This window comes from Notolepis coatsorum (genome assembly GCF_963971535.1).
Source record: "Notolepis coatsorum genome assembly, chromosome: 5".
Lineage (NCBI taxonomy): Eukaryota > Metazoa > Chordata > Actinopteri > Aulopiformes > Paralepididae > Notolepis > Notolepis coatsorum.
The window spans coordinates 131,978,454-132,001,224 of record NC_140169.1 but is presented as its reverse complement, the minus strand read 5'-3'; the positions used below and the strand labels follow the sequence as shown (position 1 = coordinate 132,001,224).

General features: G+C 42.5%; 2 protein-coding genes across 2 annotated transcripts in view; one reads left to right on the top strand and one right to left on the bottom strand.

Annotated features, from left to right (window-relative positions):
• The window catches only part of LOC311228354 (phospholipase B1, membrane-associated-like), a gene marked incomplete at both ends in the record, with an annotated part of 540,482 nt that overhangs the window by 200,278 nt on the left and 317,433 nt on the right, over positions 1-22,771 (top strand). The gene's annotated exons all lie outside the window — the stretch shown is intronic.
• tmem151ba (transmembrane protein 151Ba) lies at positions 857-17,007 on the bottom strand (the record flags this gene model as incomplete). The annotated part of the gene is made up of 4 exons (XM_084315019.1): positions 857-1,996; positions 2,491-2,628; positions 2,985-3,140; positions 16,921-17,007. 4 exons carry the CDS (start codon positions 17,005-17,007, stop codon positions 857-859), a joined length of 1,521 nt encoding a protein of 506 aa, XP_084171145.1.

Here is a 22,771-nt window from a genome sequence, read left to right as displayed (position 1 = left end):
GGCACTTAAATGAAGAGGTAGGCTGAAGAAAACGTGTTGCCAAATATCAAATGAAAAGAAACTCTCTGAGTGGAACCTTTACACCAGATGAGCCATCATCGTTATGTTGTTATCACTATGTGAACTCATCATTCAGTTGGACATCTGAGAAAAGTTGATATTGATCATAATACATTTTTAAAAACACGGCATTGCAAAGTATTAATGTGATCGATTTGAAGATCTGAAGACGTGTTGCTCTTGTGGATGCAGTTTGAAGTTCCAGTGTCCTTTGGCTCTCCTGTACTAAATTATTCATTGACTGTGTTGCTATATTTAGCCAGTCAGGAAGTATAATGTCATTACATCCGTTGACAGTCCTACTGTAGTATAGCTGGGTGTTGCAAATGTGTGGGATGTTTTTCTTGCTTATTTGCCTCCTCTATTTATAGATATTGCAGGACAGCAACATGACACCTTTCCTTACCAAAACGGAAACTCAGATGAACAAAGAACTGTGATTTGTCCAGTAGTGAGTAATATGGTCTTTCAAAGCCACACATAGAGTTCCATACAACACTCTCAGTCTATCCCACACACACACACACACACACACACTTTTAGTTTCTCCCATGATATTACTCATGATATAGGTTTCTGCAGATTATGATTTCCTTGTGAGTCGCTTATCTTTCCCAAGTCCTTGTTTATGGTCACTCGTGTCTCATTTGAGTTACCTTTAGAGAAATCTTGGGGGGGAAAGATCCTCATTGGCCATCCCTGGAGTAAAGGGAAGGCATGGTCAACCAGTGAGGCCCTTCCAGGGAAAAGTACCATTACATTCCGTCGTGCCCTGGTCAATCCTCACAGCAGTGGGTCATAGGGAGGTCTCCACACAGGCGCCGTTTCTGTGCAGCGAGCGGTGGTTGTGGTTGAGGCAGCCTTCGTTGCGATGTACAATGAGGACCGGGAAATAGAGTGCATCCTGGTAGGCCGGGGGACTCTCCTCGCTGGTCTGCTGGTCTGACAGGCAGCGTGTGCTCTCAGTGGGGCAGGACTGTTCATTCAGGCTCCCGCTGCTCCTCCACAGACAGCTGCGCCGGGAGCCATACAGGCGGCTCAGGGAGAAGCGGCTGGCGCTGAAGGGGATGCGCGGGCTGCCGCCGTTACAGATACTCAGGGCACTGCGGGAGAAGATGGAGGAGCTGCTGATGGTGCGGTGGCAGCGCTCGCAGTTCTGACGGTACCCGCCGCACGCCGTGTAGCTATTGCAGCTCCCCGAAAGCTGGGCCAGGTCCATGAGGACGGCCTCGGAGTAGCTGGGCACCAGCTGCTGGTTGGACCGGATGTGCCACTCCAGCTCGGTGCTGTCTATGGTGTTGACCCGCGGTATTCGCCGGCAGTGCGGCCGCTCCTCTGAGGGCGTGGCGGGGACGTAGTCGAAGCCAAACAGCTTCTCTACGTGGTAGTGGACGCAGGCGGTGCGGTACTCCGTCATCACCCGCAGGGGCCAGGAGAAGGTGAAGGTGGCTGCCGCCCAGAAGACGTAGTTGGAGATGTACCAGGGCTGGTGGTCGGGGTCAGAGAAGGCAACCATGTACTCTTTAAAGTCTACATTCTTCAGGTGCATCCCCTCCCGAGCCTCCATGTAGTCATCCAGCCCCTCGTTCTCCGTGAAGAACCTGGCCCGCTGGGTCAGGTAGGAGTTCTCGGACTCCACGTTGGCAAAGCTGAAGCACTTGGTGAACCTTAGCCTGGTGACGGGGAAGTCATCCAGGCCTTGCAAGTGCTTGGAGATGTCCTTAACCCCACAGTTCCCGTAGTCAAACTCCGCCTCAGCCACATGGGTGTTGACCCGCTCGTGGTAGACCTGCGTGGTGGTGTACGCGTCTCCATTGCGATACCTCGTCACCTGCCTAGTCCTTCTGACGTAGTGGTAGCTGATGGCCTTCCACCAGATGCAGGGCGTGGCCTGCTGCATGCGCTGGACACGCTCTGCCACGCTCTCCACGTCCACCTTGATTGATTGATTGACGTTTATTTAAAATATGCAACACATCAAACTAATATCAAGTACAGATATAGCTTAAGCCGTTCAAACAATAAATGTATATAAAAAATAAGAAATAAAAAATAACAAAGAACAAACAAAAAAGTCAAATTCTAATTATTATTTTTTTTTGTCATTTACAAAAAAGGAAAAGGATTATATATTTGAAAAGGAGTGGGAAGCTAGCATACATTTATTTAATCCCACCCCTTTTTACTCATCAGAACATACTATATTATATTTACTAATTCATACATTACTAGACTTATATTGAAAAAAAGAACTTAGTTAACAATAAATTGTTTAATAATACCTTATATTTGCCAAAACTGTAGGTTACCCTGTATAGTTCCTCTAGCCAGTTCTTATACATATATACAACTATTATACCTACATATGCACATATATACATATATATATACATTACATTACATACACATACATACTGCCAGTTATCAAACCTTGTGCTGCAGCTCGCTCTTGGCGTAGCAGTGCCAGCACTCCACCAGGTGGACCACGTAGAGCATGGCCAGGAAGGCCAGGGGGATGTAGATGTAGCCGTCGGAGCAGGGACTGTCGTGGTACATCATGGACTTGCCCTTCAAAGTCAAAGTCAAAGTCAAAGTCAAAGTCAAAGTCAGCTTTATTGTCACCTCTCGTAATGTGCAAGTCATACAGAGAAATGAAATTGCGTTTCCCCCTTCCCACGGTGTATATATAAAACAAGATCTAATATAAACATAAAGTAACACACATATAGTACACTATAAACATAAGGTAACATATGGACAGTATACAGGACTATATACAATGTAGACAGTAGCTAAAAAGAAGTGAATGTATGAGTGAATGTAAATATAGAGGTAAAACGAGAACTTAGTGCAAAACTTTTAGCAGCAGTGGTACATAGTAAGTATGAATAATAAATAATTATTTAGGCACTGTTTAGGCACACCTTGTAGGCACTGTCGAAGGAGAGGCGCGTGACCTCGGTCACCTGGCACCAGGTCATGGCCCCCACACAGCCGTACATCAGCAGGGAAAGGAGCAGACATTTCCAGTGGCTCTCCCGACACAAGGACTTACTCAAGGACTGCTTCAAGGGCCGCTGCTGCACACAAGGGGAGAGGGAAACACTGGTGAGACTATGGAACGCCGGCACTGCAAATGTCTCCTCATTGAGAACGTTCAAACATGTACTCTTTATTGACAACAAAGCCTTTTATGTGTATCGTGAATTCAATTAGGAATTAGGAAAAGCTTTCAGCTGCATCAAGTAGTATCTCAGCAGTCACTTAATTAGCCCAGTAATGTAATGGGACAAAATCACCTCCTTGTTAACATAAAATCACAACTTGATGTAACTGATCTAAGTGTCTAGTGTGCATATACAACATATATTTGCAGAGGTATAGTTTGCTTCCCTCTGCACATGTAGAAACACTGAGGCTGGGAGCAGCTACTCTTTGCAGCATATGAAATATTTAAGAAAATATTCAACATTCTAAGTGCTTTGATATAGTTTATGCATGAGTAGTAAGCCAACTCTTTGTGTGTTTGTCTTTGCTTGTTACGATCAAAAGGAACTCACTCCCCATTAAAACTCCTGTTATCAACTTTAAGAAACTAATTGAGAAAAACTAAAAGCACAATCCTAATTACTATCAATAATTCTGTTTTTTTATATACCAAAATAAATGTGAATGCCACTTACTGTATATATATTTGGAAATGAAGAATAAAATCATTTTAAACCACACCCTTTTAATGTGAAGAATGGCTTCTACCTGCTCCTTCTCGAACACATCCATTGTTTTTTTTTTGTGCTTTTATGGAGATTGTTTCTAGGGCTGTCTTAAATACTTCGAAGCTTCGAAGCTTCGTTCGATGGCACAAGCTTCAAACATAAACAAAAATTGAAGTAAAAAAAAAAGAAAAACCTAAATTTAAAATTTTTAATACATTTTCTTTTTTTTCTTTTTTTTCAAAATCTTGCGCCTCCATTCCAATGAAACGAAAGTAAGCGGCGCCTTCCTGCCTCCATTCCAATGAAACGAAAGTAAGCGGCGCCTCGACTCCACCTCTCTACAACAAGCACGTGGAGATTATCTGTGTTGAAAACAACAAGGACATGTGCACCAGACATGTCGACGAAGAAGCGAAGCAATGCCGTTTGTTATTTAAGACTATGTCGGACAGATTTGTGTTCATTGTGCTGCTTTTTTAACGAGTCCCGACCCATATAAAAATATGTCTTAATAAAACGTGCTTAATTAAGTCGAATTCTGCCTTTGTCTCTATATAAATATTTATATAATTGTTTGCTTGATAGACGAAGGTTGCAACATAATTATGTAATGTCATGTCGTTGGCTGTGAGAGCAGCCCCACTGCACCCAGGCAGGGCAGCCGAGTGAAATCTTGTTGGCTGCGTCACAGTCACGAAAGGGGCTACTTAATTAATTAATCCAATCCACTTTATTTATAGAGCACATTTAAAAACAACAAAGTTTACCAAAGTGCTGTACAAGTCCCACAACATAAGATACAAATTTTTTTTTTTTTTTTTTTTTTAATATATATATATTTTTTTTCTCGAAGCTTCGAATTAAAATCGAAGCTCGGCCCCGAAGCTTCGATTGCCAAAAAAAGCTTCGAAGGTCAGCCCTAATTGTTTCATTTATCTTTTATGTTTGGTGTTTTATCTTTTACCGTTTTATTTATCTTTTAATGTGGATTTTCGAGACAAAGAAATAAAGAAATAAAGAAATGTCAAGGCAAGGCGCTCGCCTCTAACGCAGGAGATGCTGGGATCGAGCCCAGCTCTCTGCGTTGCTACCGGCTGGCCAGTCGTTCATACTAACACAATTGGCAAGTGTTAGAGGGTGGGAAAGCCGGTGGGTGGGGATTTGACGTTGTGGACAGCGACTCCTACAGGTCGGTTTGGTGACGCCGGTGCGATGAGCCTCCCACGCGTTACTCCTCGCCACTGAGAGTTCGAGCTGCTGCGGCGAAAAGATGCGACAGGCTGCCTCCTCGTGTACCGGAGGGGACACGTGATGCAAGGCTTCTGTCCTCACTACAACCGACCTGTGGGAGGCATAGTCTAGCAACGTTCAAGACAGGGGAGGGAAGAATTGGATACACGAAATTGGGATGGGAGAAAAAAAGAAAATGGGGAGAAAACTGGATCAAAAAATTATAATAATTTCAGCCAGACAGGCACCATGAAGCCGGTGCCATATCTTTCCACCTCAGGGCACTGCAAGCCCCAGTGCCTGCATTACGGCGAGTCGTGCCTTATGGGACTGCAGCCACAAACACTTGACAGGGATTCAAGGGCCCAAAGTAAGGAGGGATGACGGCGACGATTCTCCTACTCCACCTTATCTTATTTCTATGATGGCGAAGCTCATTCAAACATATTCATACCAGACATAAATTGCATTAAGGCAGAGACAGATTAATTTGATTGTGTATAGTGTAAAATAAGATAAGATGTAAGGTGTAAACAATATAACAATATAATTAACTCTGAGTATGCACATATGGGCAAGTAGGCATCAGCAGGGAGGACATTATAGGAGGGTAACATGTTTTTTTGGCAGCAAGAAATGTACCGATTCTCAATCTGTTTAATACTACTTTGCATAGTTAAAACTATGCATAACGATAATAACAATGATAGTCACAAGAGCTGACCACAACACATATGAATGTGACATCTACGCTGTCTTCTTCATATGACAGAGGACCGTAGTAAATAATGGATGATCATGTTCTTATGCCATAATTACCTTCCCCCACCTGGGGTCACGTGGCGCCCTTACAAGCCTAACCCAACACCCCGAAGGGCAGAAGGGTTTAATGAACATCCCCACTGGGGGGAATCTCCTGCAGGCAGAATATGTATTCACTGGCAGTGTGTGCGCTCTCTCTGCCACGGTAATCAATAGAACATGACACACTTTCCAGCTTGTGTTACACCACAGCCTCTGTTTAAGCAGCACAGATAATAATGCACATAGTGTGCTACACACATAGCCGTGGATTGGACTGTAAAGGATTTAAAAGAACATTTGGGGAAATTAGCTTATCGTCTTCTCCAGAGAGAGACAAGAAGATAGATACCAGTTTTCTCTGTGCGTTCTGTAGAAAGCATCAGCCTAGCTTAGCACAATGAATGGAAGCGGACATGGCCGGTTAGCCTAGGCATATTCCAACTAACACCTCTCCCGAAGGCTAACCGGCCATGTCCGCTTCCATTCATTGTGCTAAGCTAGGCTAACGTGCAGCCAGATAGCTTTCTACTGAACGCACAGAGAGGAAACTGGTATCTATCTTCTTGTCTCTCTCTGGAGAAGACGGTAAGCTGATTTCCCAAAATGTTGGCGTGTTCCTTTAAGTTATGATATAAGACTGCATCTTATAACATATGTATCCTTTGATAAAGAATAATGGTTTGTTTACCATACTGTGGGCCAAAGGGCAAGGGCATGCTTTGCCTCATTAGCTTGATGAAAAAGGCTATTTTGAGTGCACTGCAGTGTTGCACAACTTCAGTTTGATGTGTTATTACAGTATGTGGTTTTCCTGTTTCGCTAATGGTTGGCTTTGTTTTGCATATATGGCAATAGGAATTCTGAAGTTGAACCGAAAGGGAGAAAAACTAATTATTCAAAGAGCAGTCACAGAAATTGTGAAGACATAATCATGTAAATTTAAACTCCATCCTTGTCTTAACCATTTTTTCATGTAATATTCAGATGTTTCTTTTGTCTGAGAGTAATCTAAAACCCAGTAGAAACTGGAATATTTTGTTTGGTTCTCTGGTAATAACCATACAAATGTCAGTAAAAATACAGTAATATATACAGTTACTGGTCATGCTAAACGGGGCGACAGTGGCTCGGGAGGTAGAGCACTCATCTGGTAATCCAGAGGTTCCTGGTTCGATTCCCGCTCCTCGTGGGTAGCGTGTTGAAGTGTCGTTTGATTCTTAGTCAGATCACCATAACTATAAGCTTGCATGAACATAATTTCCCCCCAAATTTGAAACATGTTCTGCGGTTGACTGCTATTGTATTAACATTTTCAGTGGCTTCATTTTGATGATATATATAATAATTAATAAATATATATATAATTTGGCGGGAAATTATCATGTTCATGCAAGCTTAGTTACGGTGATCTGACTAAGAATCATGAAACGTGCCAAGGTGGCTCAAATTCATATGACATAATTGAAAGAATGTTAATTATCTTGCTTATTAGCCTCTGTCACAGGCTCTCTTCCAGTAGCGTGTGTATTCATACGAGACGGAGCAATGCTAACACAAGATTGCATGCTGCTTATACAGCATGATGTTATCTCACCATGCACACCTCATTGTCCAAATAACAGCCGATGGATGATTGTGTATTATCTTGGGGTAATTATTGCAACAAACTGATCAAATTAATCAGTTGTATCATGGGCTATCAAGACTTTTTCAGCTTGTGACCCACATGATCAAGTTTAATCTCATCCTGGGACCCAAGCTCATCAAAACAGTCTTTAACATGACCAGAAGCAGGCCCATGATCCATTTTGGGTCCCAATTCATAGCTTAGGAAACACTGATTTAATACATTGAGAGGTTAAATACCACTCCTCACCATAGAATCAGTAAGTATACCCAGGTATATATGATAAATAAACTCTTGAATCTTGAATCTTGAGTCTTGAAAGCTACCTTGACATAGCAAACAACTGAGGTTAGGAATGAGGGGGTTGGTTTTGTTGTGATTGAAGCATGTGTTGTTTTTCTGATTTGGCATATGTGATAATTGCGTGTGCCTGTTGAGCATACTGGACACCAACTGCCAATGTATTCATTTGAATTATTTATCAACCAATTAGTCATACAGCTCAAGCACTGGGCAGAAGACAACTGAGCAAAAGGAGAGACTAAATCACTCCTTGATAGACCATGTTATAAGGGAAGTGCAGCTCGCTAGTCCGGTTGCTATCATTTATAAATGCCTGATACCTGCTGATCAGTAAACTCTTAAAGGGGCAGTTCACCCAAAATTGTAAAAGATTTGTCTAGTTTTGGAGATGTCTGCCGTCACTCCAATGCAATGGAGCTGAATGGCGCTCAAACCACCAAATAAATACATTTGAAAAACTCAACAACAATGTCTCTTTCCAGAAATCATGACCCGGTTTCTCAAGATAATCCACAGACCTTGTTGTGAGCAGTTTCATATAGGAACTATTTTCTACCAAAGTAGAAATATTTGTTGGTGCTTTCTTTGAGCACCACAAACCAAGTGCCATTCACCTCCATTGTACTGGAATGACAGCAGACATCTCTGCGTGAGAGGGGAAATAATTTTTTTTATTTGGGGTGAATTGGCCCGTTAACCCCAACCAAAGCATTGCTGGTTTGATCCCCCAGACCAGCAGGAAAGATCTGGGTAGGGAAGTGAATTAATAACGTTCATTCACAGTGGAGCTTCTCAGTGTGGCTAACCATAGATATATATAAAGACTAGATGGCGCAAGGCGGAGTCTCCCGTGTAGTTCACTGGTGGCCATCTTGCTACAGTTAACTACTGCTTTAAGGTGAGTGATTTGCACAAACAAAAATACTCTTAACTCGCTGAAATCTTGACGGATTTACAAGCGGTTTGGTTTATTATAAAAGCTTGGAAGAATCTTTTTAATTTTAATTTTTTTTCACATGAAAGTCCATTATTCTGCAGTATGATAACTACATCTCTGACGTTTTTAACAAACCAAACGGTTGAAAATTGAGCAAGCTATGGTTATTTCAATAGTACATGCACTAGAGTGACTAGACATTCATGTTATGAGTGCCGTGTTACCCTGTAGCAATATGGCCACCATGTGGCAACGTCGGTCTCCGTTGGCCAGCAGCGCAGGTGAGTCATCTAGTCTTTATATATATCTATGTGGCTAACAGTGTCAGACTGGTTGTACTGGCCAGCTCTCAGGTCTAACTTTGTGCAACTGTGAGTGTGAAGCAGGGCGTTGCTGTAAAAGAGACTCTGTGCTCAGAGAACCTATACCCTGCAGGTAAAAATAAACTCAAGGAAGCCCAAATGTTGATGCACATCTAGTGTCACATTGTGCTTTTCAATTATTGGTTCATTTTACAACCAGTCATGTAAATTTATTACTGGCACAAATGTGTCCCCAGATGAACCAAGAACTGTAAACAATAGGGCTGGGTTAAAAAAAATCGATTTCCCGATTCTTAATCGATCTTCATTTGAATAATATTTGAAAATTATAATCATATTTTTTTTATTTTTTTATTTTTTCATCCCCCAATTTAGTCGTTATGCCAATTCCCTTCCTGGTCATTGTGCGCATTGCCCCACTATCGGTTTGGGGAGGGTGTAGACCAGGGGTCGGCAATTAAGTTTGGCCTCTGGATAGGAATTTTCCATTGGTTCTCCCAGCCCACGTGACAATTTTTTTTTTTTATCCACTTTTTTCTCCCATTTTCTATATGTTCTCCCATCCCAATTTCGTAGCATCCAATTCAACCCTCCCCTGTCACGAACGCTGTTTCTTGCCTCCCACAAGCCGGCTGCAATGTGGACTAAGTCATACATAGCACAAGTCCCCTCCGGTACTTGAGGTAACAGCAGTCGCATCTTTTCACCTGCGCAGCTCGATCTCTCAGTGGCGAGGAGTAACGCGTGGGAGGCTCACGCTGCCCCAGACACTTCCTGATTTTACTGCGCAGGCGCACCAACCGACCTGTAGGAGTCGCTGTCCACAACGCCGGATCCCCACCCATCAGTTTCCCACCCCCTAATACGGCCAATGTGTATTAGTACAGACGACCAGCTAAACTGAAAGCAAATGTGGAGCGCTGGGCTCGAACAGGCGAGCCCAGCGTCTCCAGATTTCGTGGCGAGCGCCTTGCCCACTACGCCACGTAGCCGCCCTACCATGTGACCATTTCTAGCATTTCCATTGGCTATAGTGACAGACATAGATAATGATTGGGGAAATACATCAAATCGACGAAACCACTTACTGAGACATCACATAATGCAAAAGCCAATGTTCCAATAAAAAATACATTCATGTAACTGCTTGCGAGTCAGTTCTTAACTCATTCAGCGCCGGAGCGATATGCCCGATATAGGTCTAGTACGCCACCGCTTTAATCAATGGGGGGACTGCGAGATTTGCGAGTGCTTAAAATATATCTTAAATTATAGCTATGGGTCTAATACACCCATCGATTATCAGTGAGTTGCTTCCAGTCAACATGTACAAAACGGATTGTTTTTTCATCGGTACATTTCCGTTTTATACCGTTTTGAATATGAATATAGTTTGGGTGCTTCTGAGTAATTCCAAAGAAAGACGCGATAATAGCGTTTTAGTGGAATGCACTAAACACGTTGTAATTTTTCACCTGATTATCGAATCTTCCTGAAATCAACACTAGATCATCATTATTATCCTTCCTTGTGTAAGAATGAAAAGAGCCTCGTAGCGCGAGGCTCCCCCAGTCCCCTCCTGCACTCAACGGCACAGAACCACACACACACACACACACAGAGACAGCGTCGATCGGGGTAGAAATAAATATCAGATCAACGATCAAATTTATATATGGTGTTCTTACCTTGTATCTGATGTAATGCAAAAGAAATAATCCAATTATCTGATTGCCATTCCAAATACTGCTCGTGGAGGTCCGTACCACATTACCGACCGTTACACACTGACGGGCGGGCAGGGTTACTGTTCCATGCCATCGTTGTTGAGGCCTACCTCGCCTGAGTATTTAAACCCCGCCCACACGGCTCGGATCGTCCCAGAAAAGAAACTACACCATTCCCAATGGAGTGCAATACCAGCTGGAAGGCGTAGGCGGCGGTATTTGCCCTTTTGCGAGCTCAGACCCATTCCCAATGATAACATCAGGCTGGATGGATGAAAATGAATGGATATTGCTAATAAAAGAAATAACGATTAAAGCCTGACTATACTCGTGATTGGCGCTCAAGCGATGGCGAGTTAACCCGACTATCATCGTGACTGGCGCTGAAGGAGTTAATATAAACATTGATATTTTTAACAATGCAACATGTTAGAGGGTTCCTTGAACCATTGAATCGGAAATCGAATCTAATCGGGACCTTGTGAATTGGAATCGGATCATTTTGGGAAATCAGTGGCGATACCCACACAGTAAATTTTGCAGAGTACATTTTACTAAACAGTTTGAGTAAAATGTACTTAGTTTGAGTAAAATTTACTCTGCGGAATTTACTGTGCAGCCCTAGTAAAAAACAACAAGAATAACAACACCAACAACAACAACAACAACAGCGTTATTCTTTTCAAGTGCCTGTGTGTTAGTAACACACGTGTGTGTTCTAGAGAAGAGTATAAGGGTCATCAAAAGGTTATTCCAGTGTGACTTGAAGCCTCTGAGTTGACCACGGTGCCTAGGGCAAGTTTTAACACGGTATGTTAATGTTCTATTTTCATCTGAAGCTTAAGCAAAGTGAGCAATAGGAAAGAAATATGTCATATTCCTCACACAGAAAACGAAATAATAAACTACATGAGAAGAGGACAGTTGAAATCATGGATATTTTTTTTATTTGACTGACGTGATCCATTTGAATGGCAGGAGAAAGCGTTAAGGAAATGTATACACTATCGAAACGTGATTTAACACTTCACCAAAAAGCAACGCCGATTTATTTTGCACATAATCTCACACACAGACTCTATAAACAGTTTTGCACACATTAATTTAGTTTAAGTTAATGAAAGTAAATGAGTTTTAATATGACCACCAGTGATGTCATCGGGGACATTGAATCCTTGTGTTACAATTCCATGAAATTATGTATTGTAGATGAAAGAATAGCGATACCTTGTCTCATAGGGACTGCTACCTTATCATTTCATGGAGCTGTAATTAACAGGGATTCAGTGTCCCAGATGACATGGTGGCCATATTGAAACTAATTTACTCTCAATAACTGTCAAACTAAAATGAATGTGCATAAAACTGTTTTGGGATGCGGGTGTTAATTCTATAAAAAATTACAAATGGTTTTCATATAGTGTTTCTGGTTTTAACACTGTCCCTGTGGATATCATGAAGCGATGTAGCTCCATCTAAAATTGGATTTAACATCAATTTGTAATTAACCTGTTAAACTGTATTAACCCTGCTGTTTTATCATAAATCGATCAATACAGACTGTATTAATTAAAGGTCCCCTGTGTTGCTATTCCTTTCACTATTTGGGCAATGTTACACAATTCCTGTGAGTCTATGGAATACATCTGTAATGTTTTTTTCAAAAAAAGATTTATTGTTTTGTATTTCTAATCAAGTACTCTAAACTAAAGCAGCATTTTTCCACTTCAAGATTTCAAGCTGTTTTGGGCTGGGCCCAATAAGCGCTTTGAGTGACAGTCACCCACACAGCGTGATACATGTATACGAGAGAGAGCGAGAGAGAGAACGAGCGAGAGAGGGAGGATACATCGCTCCGTGCACGCACGTGCGCTGTGTGAGTGGCTCGAGCGATTGTGTGTAAAATGCAGGTGGACCATGGAGAGAGAGAGGGAGAGAGAGAGAGAGGATACATCGCTCCGTGCATGTGTGTGCGCTGTGTGAGTGGCTCGAGGGATTGTGTGTAAAATGCAGGTGGACCGTGGAGAGAGAGGGAGAGAGAGAGAGGATACATCGCTCTGTGCGCGCGTGTGCGCTGTGTGAGCAGCTCGAGCAATTGTGTGTAAAATGCAGGTGGACCGTGGAGAGAGAGAGGGAGAGAGAGGGAGAGTCAGGGACGCGTGTAGCTTTTCTCCAATGCATCCGTGTTTCCGGGTTCCCGTTTTGCGCTCTGATTGGCCAGGTCATGTGACATGTGCGCCAAACGTGGGACGGCAAGTTCTGCGCCTATTTCCGGGTCGAACAGCCTGCAAACTACCTAACGCCTAGTTTATCACTGGTTAAGCTTAGGCGACTCTTTCGAAGTTGGTTAAGGTTAGAGTTTGGAATCAGGGCAGGCGTTCTATCGCCATGCTCTAAGACAAACTCTAACCTTAACCAACTTCGAAAGAGCGCCTAAGCTTAACCAGTGTAGAAACTTGCGGTCCCACGATTGGGCGTACATGTCACATGACCTGGCCAATCAGAGACGAGGAAACACGAACGCGTTGGAGAAAGGCTTCAAGCGTCAGGGACAGGGAGACCGCTTCCGCATTATTCCCACTGCTCCGTTGTTGAGCGAATTGTTGATTCTCTCTGTCGGCACCCGCATGAGAGGAAGTGTCAGTATTTCCACTTGCTCTGTTGTTGAGTGCGCTACAACCATAGAGGGGGCGTTAGTTATGCAGATCAGCTCCTTGCTACTGTAGTATAGCGAGTCAAATCAGAATGGCTTAGTTCACTGGGGGAGGATATTGTCTCAACTGAATTGGAGCAATGCGCCAAAATTTGAATTAGAGACACAGACCCCATTGATACAAACCAAACCACCATTGCTAGAAAACAATGCTAAACACTGGAAAAGGCAATTTATAAGACAGGGGACCTTTTGTTGTGTTTCTTTTTCTAATGTAGCCAAGAGTAAAGACCATAACCCTGTCAAAACAGCAGTCAAAGTGTATATTTTCAGCACTATGTTTGTTTACCAATGTTTTTAAGATTTTCCGAAAATAAGAATTTATCAGAATATGCTAATTCTATCTCTCTTTTATCGTAAAACTGTGAGGAAATGACTAAACCCAGATTAAACACTGCCATTTTTTATAATCTTCCCTTTATTCATTTGCTTAGATTTTTTGTACACTTGATCTCAAGAAGGTAGTGAATGAACTCAGTGAGCGAGATCGGATCTGACGCATGTGCAGCCAGCCGGCAGCCAGCCTGGCAGCGCAGATTCTCACTGGGAGAGTGTAACGTGTGGAAGGTCGCACTACCTCTCTCCAGATCCTACCCTCGCTGTGCAGGCGCCCCGACCGAACTGTAGGGGTCGCTGTCCACAACGCCCAGGACTCACCCACGGCTTCCCTCCCCCTAAAGGCCTCTACATGCTACAGCAACTTCAAAGCAACTTCAACACAACATCAGCGCGATTTCAGCGCGGTTGTTGTTTAGGGTCTTGTAGACTGTGTTGCGAGGAATCTGCGTACATGTCTCCAAAATCTAACCTAAACAACCGTTGCGTTGATATTGCGTAGCAGTGATTGGTTGGTTAGCGAATGGGGGCGGGGCTGTCATAGAATAATATAGGTCTCGCAGAGAATACCATCCGCCATTGTTGTAGCCAGCCAGCGTTGATGCTAAATAATTAGCGTCACATAGCTGGCCTTTTTCTGAAAACCCAAGCACATATTGTTCCATAGCATACGCCTTCAGTTGATCATGACAAATCCTCTCTTACCTTGACGATAAAAAAGCCTCCATAATTTAGTAAATAAAGCTGTAGCCAGCCAGCTAGCATTGGTGCTATACAAAATGCTATAGCTACATAGCTAACCAACTAAATACAATGTTATCCTGAGGTAACTTTAACGTTAAATACAACGTTTGCTAGTCGAAATGACTGGACACACACAGGGACAAGTTAAACATCAATCAATTAATTTATTCCAATAGGTAGTTTGAGCTGCATGTGAGCCGGTCTTTCTCTCCTCTCCATTGGAAACTAATGAAATTACGTTAAAAAGCAAAGAACCGGCTGACAAAAGTTAAGCTGCTAGCAATAGACACTATAATACTTCCGGTCGGGGAATTTCAAAATAAAAGAGCGACGACTAAAAGCACCGGAAATAAGTTTATTTTGTACATTATCTAACGTTAACACGAACCTAAACTAACTTTAGATTAGTTTAGGTTCGTGTAACGTTAGATATTGTAAAAAATAAACGTATTTACGGTGCTTTTAGACTCGCTCTTTTATTTTGAAACCCCCCGCCCGGAAGTAAAAATTATGCTTATTTTTCTGCTTTTATCAATGGGTTGGTTGAGAAGGGAAGCGTCATCTATCTAGGGAACCTAGCTACATACGGGGTACAATGTTACATAGGCTGCGCGTTGATTTTGCAGAAGCATAAAGGTAGAGTGTCTGCAACACCGTTGCTTTGTCGATGTTGTGTCGAAGTTGCTTTGAATTTGCTGTAGCATGTAGAGGCCTTAACTCAGCCAAATGAGTTAGTATAGCGATCAGGCAATCCAAGGCAATGCTGACTCTCCGGGAGTCGAGACCGCAGCCTCTTGCATTGGTGACGAGCACAATCTCCGCTACACCACCTGACCGCCCCAGACACAATATTTCTGACACTGGGAATACATTCCCCCAGGTCCATATGTTCCTAGATACCAAGAACATGCTAATTGACTAATTGGCTAATTAATTGTAGAAGTGGAGCAATCTTCCATTTACTTGGGCATGTACTTTTAGGGGACATTTCTGAAAATAGGGCTACAGCTTCAGTGTTATGGACGACAGCCTCCCATAGTGGGGTCCACTGGGGCCTCTCATGAATAGCAATCACATTATGTTGATGGTAAGTTGTGTGAATCTTTTCATACTGAAAATGTGTTGATTAAAAACATGTGGACGGTGTGAAAGTGCCCCCACCTTCTGCAAGAACATTTTGAGGGCTTAGAAGGTTTTTATTCAAATGGATTTTTAAATCTCACAGTAATTCGGCAAAAGTCTCATCCGCATGTTATTTTACCTTTTAATGAAAGGGTTCAATTCTTAGCACCCTATAAATGTGGATACATATTGGCATATAGGCCTAATTGACATCTGAATGTTATTTTGTCCAGTCCTTGAGAGTTCAAAGAAAATTATAAGTTGTCACCCTCCTGTCATTATGTGCATATAGGTGCAATTTCAGTGACTTTTTCCTGGGCGATTTCTCAATTGACTTCCATAGTCAAATTGGACAGGAATAAGTCACTGAAAATGCACATATATATAGCTCATGACAGCAGGGTGGTGATTTCTAAGACTGGCTCTATAAAACCCTGCTCTGTATGGAGCAGCTAGCCTGTCCAACTTATGGTCAGTGCATCTTTGGACCACAACAAAGATAGAGCCCATAATAATTGCTTTCCTTTGTGACACGCATTAGGTGTAGTCAGTCATATTCATATCCATCCCGCAGAATGAGTATGTCATGGGATGGATGTCAGTGCGGTTCTCACACTTTCTCATGGCAAGGACCCAAACTGATACGAAATTGGCCAGGGACCCCCATTTGATAAACTATATTGTCCCAGAGACCCATGCCCCATGAGAAGACATTTGCTTTATATGATTTTGTCCAGAATTGTACAACTGCCTATAATGTTCTGGGGAGAGTGAAAGTGAAACCTATACCGATCAGATAGTAATTCGTATATTATGTTCTCTCATTATATGTCTAAATATTAGTGAAATCAAACTATTCCCCATTTTGCCGGGGACCCCTCATGGTACCCCCTCAAGGACGCCTGGGGAGTGGGGATCCCCAGACCGCACATTCAGAACCACTGCCTACAGTGAGGCGAGACAAACAAGCGAACACTCACGTACGTTCACAATCTTGAGCACGCGCCCAGACACACTAATCATGTATTGCTAAAATAGGACGATAAACGATTTAAATGTATACCATAAATACAGCCAAACGTTTATCCCATGTTGGGCACTTGCAGGGCTGCGCAGTGCATTGATCCAACGAGTAGCCCTATTGAACAGTAAATATCTGAAATCAGATTACTCTGCAATTAGATTAGGGATTCGGCGAGTATTAGCCTGTTTGGTCAATTACGTTCACACAACATTACGGTCCCGTGTCGTTCAAATGGGTGATGAAAATGGTCCTACCTCCTCCCGGGAGCTTTCAGAATCCTCCTCCTCAGGAACGGTTGTGGTGCTGCTCTCACTGGCCGTCGCAGCCGATGCTGGGGACATGTTGACAACGGCACAACAACAACAACAGGGGCATGGATCTCTTTACGAATATACCGATTTCCAAATCGCGGTGCAGCATAAGCTCCCCAGGAAAAACCCCACGCATCATCCAAAATAATACAATTCCTTATGGAAAGCCAAACGGAAAGCTCAGACGCCAAAGCCTGCATCCATTACCCTCCTCAGCATCTTGCACGCGAACTGCCGTTGCATGGATACGGGAATCTAACCCGGTATGTGTTGGACTGATGTTGTCCATGGGAAGAAGCTCCTATTGCGCAATGTTGACTCCGTGTCCAGGAAACATGACTGTCTGCCAGCAATAGAAAACGGGAGATACATGCATCACTCTCTGCTTCTCTGCCATTCGTTTGTCACTGACTCACTGCCATTGAGCAGGACAAAGATAGGATATATAACACGTGCGCACAGTGCACCCCCAGACCGAGATGTAAATAAGACCGAGTATGTGCGCGTGGTGGTGATCTCTCCATCCATACACATCAACGAGCGCGGAGCAAGCATGATCTCTCCATCCATACACATCAACGAGCGCGGAGCAAGCAATTCCTCCCCTCTCATCCCATAAAGTGATAAAGGTCTCTGTGATGAGGTACGGTACGGTGTGTGACCTTGTCTGCAGACAATGGAGCAGGTTGTATTCCCAAATCACGCGTAGCCTCTTTCTGCATAGATCCAATTAAAATAGGACAGAACGGTGAACTGTTGTGGCTGGACTATTAGGCTATTTGACATATTCTAAAATATAAACAGTAGTCATTTGTATATTTTGTGCAGTTTAATCACCTACATTGTATATTGCTGTTGCACTTTACTGCTACATTTTCACTCTGTTTGGATGCCAAACTTTCGTTGAACTGTACATGCTGTATAATGACATGCATTTGAATCTAATCTAATCTAATCTAAAAACAGATAATCTAGTTATTTTCATCATCAGACACAATTTTGTCACAATTTGTTTTACACCATCCATTCATTCAAGCACAACACCTAACCAGATTTAGCCCAAGTTGTGAGATCAAGCCCCTTTTTTCTTATGCATTTTTATTGAATATGAAGAAAGTCAATAAAAAATAAATACAACATTTTCCTCATTAAAATATAGCTTAATGGAATCAGTATAATACATTCTGCTCGTAAATAAATTATACTATTGGCCTTCAGCTGCTTTTGCTACAGTATATATCCTGTTGTATGATCATTCTTTATTATTATTAGGTGTGGCTTGGAATCTTTATTCTTAAGTGTGCTGCAGTATCAAATAGATTGAGAAACACTGGCATAAGAGACATCTACATTTACACAGACAGCATGCTTATTAGTAATATATAACACTGTAATTAGGTAAAAGAAAATACATTCAAACCCATGCAACATGTTCAATGGCAGATGCTCAATCTTTGAAGTTCTCAGGTCAGACTTCTGGACAACACAGCAACCCATTCAGTCATTCATTCAATCAATCGTTTACAAATTTACATTGAGGGACCACCCTCACTTACAACGTTGTTTGAGTATTACATCAATAGCAACAACAATCATCAATTAAAGGGGACTGCATTGCTATTCCTTTCACTATTTGGGCAACTTTACACAATTCCTGTGAGTCTATATGTGTAGACACCTGAATATGTCTAACAATAATTCAATGTGTCTAACGTTAATTCCTTGCATTCTCTGTGTTCGCAAGGACGTTGTGTAACTGGCTGACCGCTCTTGATCCTCCCTATCCTAACATTGACACTTAACTTGCTGACCTCTCTTGATCCTCCCTATCCTAACATTGACACTTAACTTGCTGACCTCTCTTGATGCTCCCTATCCTAACATTGACACTTAATAGTGGGACATGATACAGGTACCGCCAGGGGGAGCTGGTGGCGACGTTGGGCAGGGAGACACAGGTGAAGAAGGATGGGCTCAGGGCGCGGCGCCGACGGAGGAACTTCCTCTTCATCGTTTTCCAGAGAGGGAAGAGGTGGCACGGAGCTGGAGCTCCGGACATCAAGCATGCGAGATATAAACCCAGTTACGAAGCGGGTTAGTAATGAGTATGCGATAGCTTAGCTTTTAGTTAATGCGGAAGAGACATTGTAAACGAAGAAGCAGACGAGCTACTGCCGAAGAGTGTGGTAGATATTGCCCACATTGCGTTTTAGCTGAAGTATAGGCGTCATGACAGGGGGTTTACCACGACCCACAGCTTAGCTTCAGTTAGGCTAGCACCACAGTTTAGCCCGCGTGTCGCCCCACCCCTTCAGCCCAGCAGCGGACGTCACTACACTGCACGCTCCTCCAGCCCCTCCGAGCCGTTACCCCAGCAGTCACCTGCCCAACGTCTACCCAGCCCCGCTGCCTGCTATCACGGGACCTCTCGACGGCCATCTCACCACACGGACGGTTGGTGGTGGGAGCAGGCCCGCCACTTGGTTAAGTACACTCAAGCCGGTTACAGCGAGCGCTCCGAGTGCTGAAACTTTATCGGTAGACATTCTCTCTGTGCGGCGCGGGCTCTTTAAGGGGCGAAGAGAAGCAGTGCTTTGAACTGACGCTGGTAACAGTGTTTAGGGGCGCCAAGACCTTTATTATTTTGGGGAAAAGCCGGCTATAGATAGGACTTTTATTTGCAACGTGGGCCCACTGTCATTTTGGTTGAATGTGATAATAATGTGTGTTCTTTTACAAAAATCCCATTGAATGAGTCCTTTATCCCTCTCCCTCTTCCTCCCCTCTCTCCCCACCTACGGAAAAGCGAAGCAGTAGATAAACCCTTAAAGGGAGGAGGTTATTACTGTCTAGCCCAGTGTGGGAAGAACTTTAGTCTGTATTGTAGAGCGAGAGCACTAGGTGCCCAGTGCGGGAATAACTTTCATCCATGTGTAAATCATTGTAACGTAAACCAGACTTTCAGTAAAAGAGAGTTCAATGGGACCACTGTGTGCGTGTCTGTTTTATCTAACCCTTTCCTTTCCGGGTAATGCTCATTACAATTTAACCCTTTCCCCACCCCCCTGCCTATAGTTCATTGGGAAAGGTCTCTACTCGTCAATCAGGAAGGGTACTGCTTTGGGGAGCGAATATATTATCCATCCTTACTGCCATCGGGTGTGGGAGGGCCCAGGAAGTATTGGGGGAAGCTACTGCTGAAGCTACTGAAGTGTGTGGGGAGCTACTGCTGATCGCCCTGGAGGGCAAGAAGGACCAGCGCACCATCCCTAGGTTAGTGAATCCTAGGCCCCATCCACTCCCGCTGCTCGACCTCCACTTCAACTCTCCTGGCCTACAGTCGGGGACTCAGCTGGACCCAGCTCTGCTGCGTTCTCACTACCAGGTGGCCGTGTACATCCACTCCAGGGATAATCCACCCTGTAAAGTTTTTTTTTTAATTTTTTTTTAAATCATTGTTTTGTATTTCTAATCAAGCAGTGGCGTCGCGTGGGTAAAATAACAGGGGAAGCCAAAAAAAAATTATAAAAAAAAAAATTATTAAATATTTTTATTCATATTTTTATTAATTTTGAATCACATGGTTGAGGCTGGAGAAAGAGACCTACCCCCTGCCTCCTCTCCTCTATAGCTGCAGTGAGCACAGTGAGTCTGACAGTGTGTTAGAGGGAGTGAGAAGGAGAAGAGGGAGACATTAAAAAAAAAAAAAAAAAAAAAAAAAAAAAAAACACAGATGCACAGATGAAAAAGAATGTAAACTATATTAAAAAAAAATTATATATATATATATATATTTTTTTTTTTCATATTTCATATTTGATATTAATTCATATTTTAATAGGGAGGCCTGGCTTCCGTTGGCTTCCATAAGGATTCGCCACTGGCGGGTGAAGGAATAAACTAAAACCAAACCCACATAAACCGTGATCAATCACACATCAGATATCACTGTGATAACAGGTTTTATTTTATGTCTTTTTATGATAATGTGCGATTGAGATTTCTCTAAACAAGTATTCCTTATACATGCCTAAGTCAGAAACATAATATGCAGAAATTGTATCACACTTATTTGAACAGATTAAATCAATTCGTGTGGACCTGGAACTGTTTTTCAGGTTAGGCCTGCCCTAGTGGGTCCAGTGATCAGCTGAGACAGGTTAAGGTTACCACTAAACTAATCTCTGTAAAGTTATTTGAAATATTACTCAATCAGTCCAGGTTAAAATCACCTAGTCATTTCTACATCCTGTCTATAGGGCTAGCATCAGCAGATGGGATAGATCCCAGTCACATGGAAAGAGTCATTAGGTCCCAAAAAAATCTTCAATGGCTTATTAAAGGGTTTATTTCAGCATGATAACATTGCAAGCTAAAATACCAACTGAACTCTCTGAAAATAGCCTGGACCACGAACTCCACTGAAGTGACTACCCTCACTTTGCATGGCAGCTTAAAGGTGCTATAGATAACATTCAACCACTAGATGTCAGATTAGAGCACCAGCATTATTCAATTGGCTGCATTGCAAGGGAGAAATAGGGAGGGGATACATGCATGCAACAAGTCAACAACAAGATTAATTTTGGATCTGCAAGAAATTGTTAAATTATAAATTCCTTTATTCTGCACCTTTCTAAAAGCTCTGTGGATGTATTATTATACAAATAAAAAAAGATTAATCTATAGCCCCTGCTATAGAAGGAGTAGATATTAGTCATTCATCGACTAAAGTTTAAACAGGTGTACTGTTGTTCACAGACAGTGTACCAGAGTACAAAAGGGTAGAAGCCATCCTAGACCTGACCTGTATGTACGATCCTACTATGCCTATACCTACTATGTCTATTGATTGATTGATTGAAAATTGTATTAACAGATTGCAGAATGGGTGCAATACAGTACAGCTCAATACACACAATTGTTAAGGAGATGCAGACCAGAGAAAGACTTCATCTTGTTTACATCAGGGTCCCCCATTTTCAATTCATCATAACATATATGACATACAGATAGACAGTACTGCTACATCTATACATTTATGACATACCAGATTTACAAATACAGTACTACAGCGTCTAACGCATGGCGGCCAATAACGAGAAATCTCGTTGTTGGCAACCAATGTGTGATGACTTCACTATGGACGTCAATGGAGAAATCAGACAGGAAACAGTCACTTTAATTATCATCTGTACTTTCACTCATAGTGACAGGAAGGTGATGATTTATATTTGCTTTGATGCCTCGGGACTGGACAACATAAAACTCAGCTCAACAGGAGCTGATGACAGGAAAGACAAAATAATTTCACAAATGACCATTTAAGACAATTGCTAACTTTATTTAAGTTCATGTTCATTTGTCCAATCACTTTTGCATAAAAAGGTCTACAGTTCCTACACAGTTCACCTGATATAGATGTAACCACCCTCAAATTAAAGCTGAATGTCTGCACTTTAACCTCACAGTCATCATTCCATTTAGAATCCAATGTGCTGGAGCAACACAACATGTTTCACTGTCCTAAGACTTACAGACTGCACTGCATATGACAAAACTGTGTTCGGTGTGGCTCATCCTACCGTACCGTTATGTCTGGCACAGTAACTCTTGTTTGTCATAATCTGGACCATATTGGACTGGACTTTGGCCAGATGTACCCAAATGATACTAACTCTTGACAACAATAACAATTATCAGTGTGATTGTTAACTGCCCAGGGCCCAGTTCAGACCAATGTGTCTCTTGTCACATTATGTTGTCTCAAATTGTGATAATATTCAATAATAAA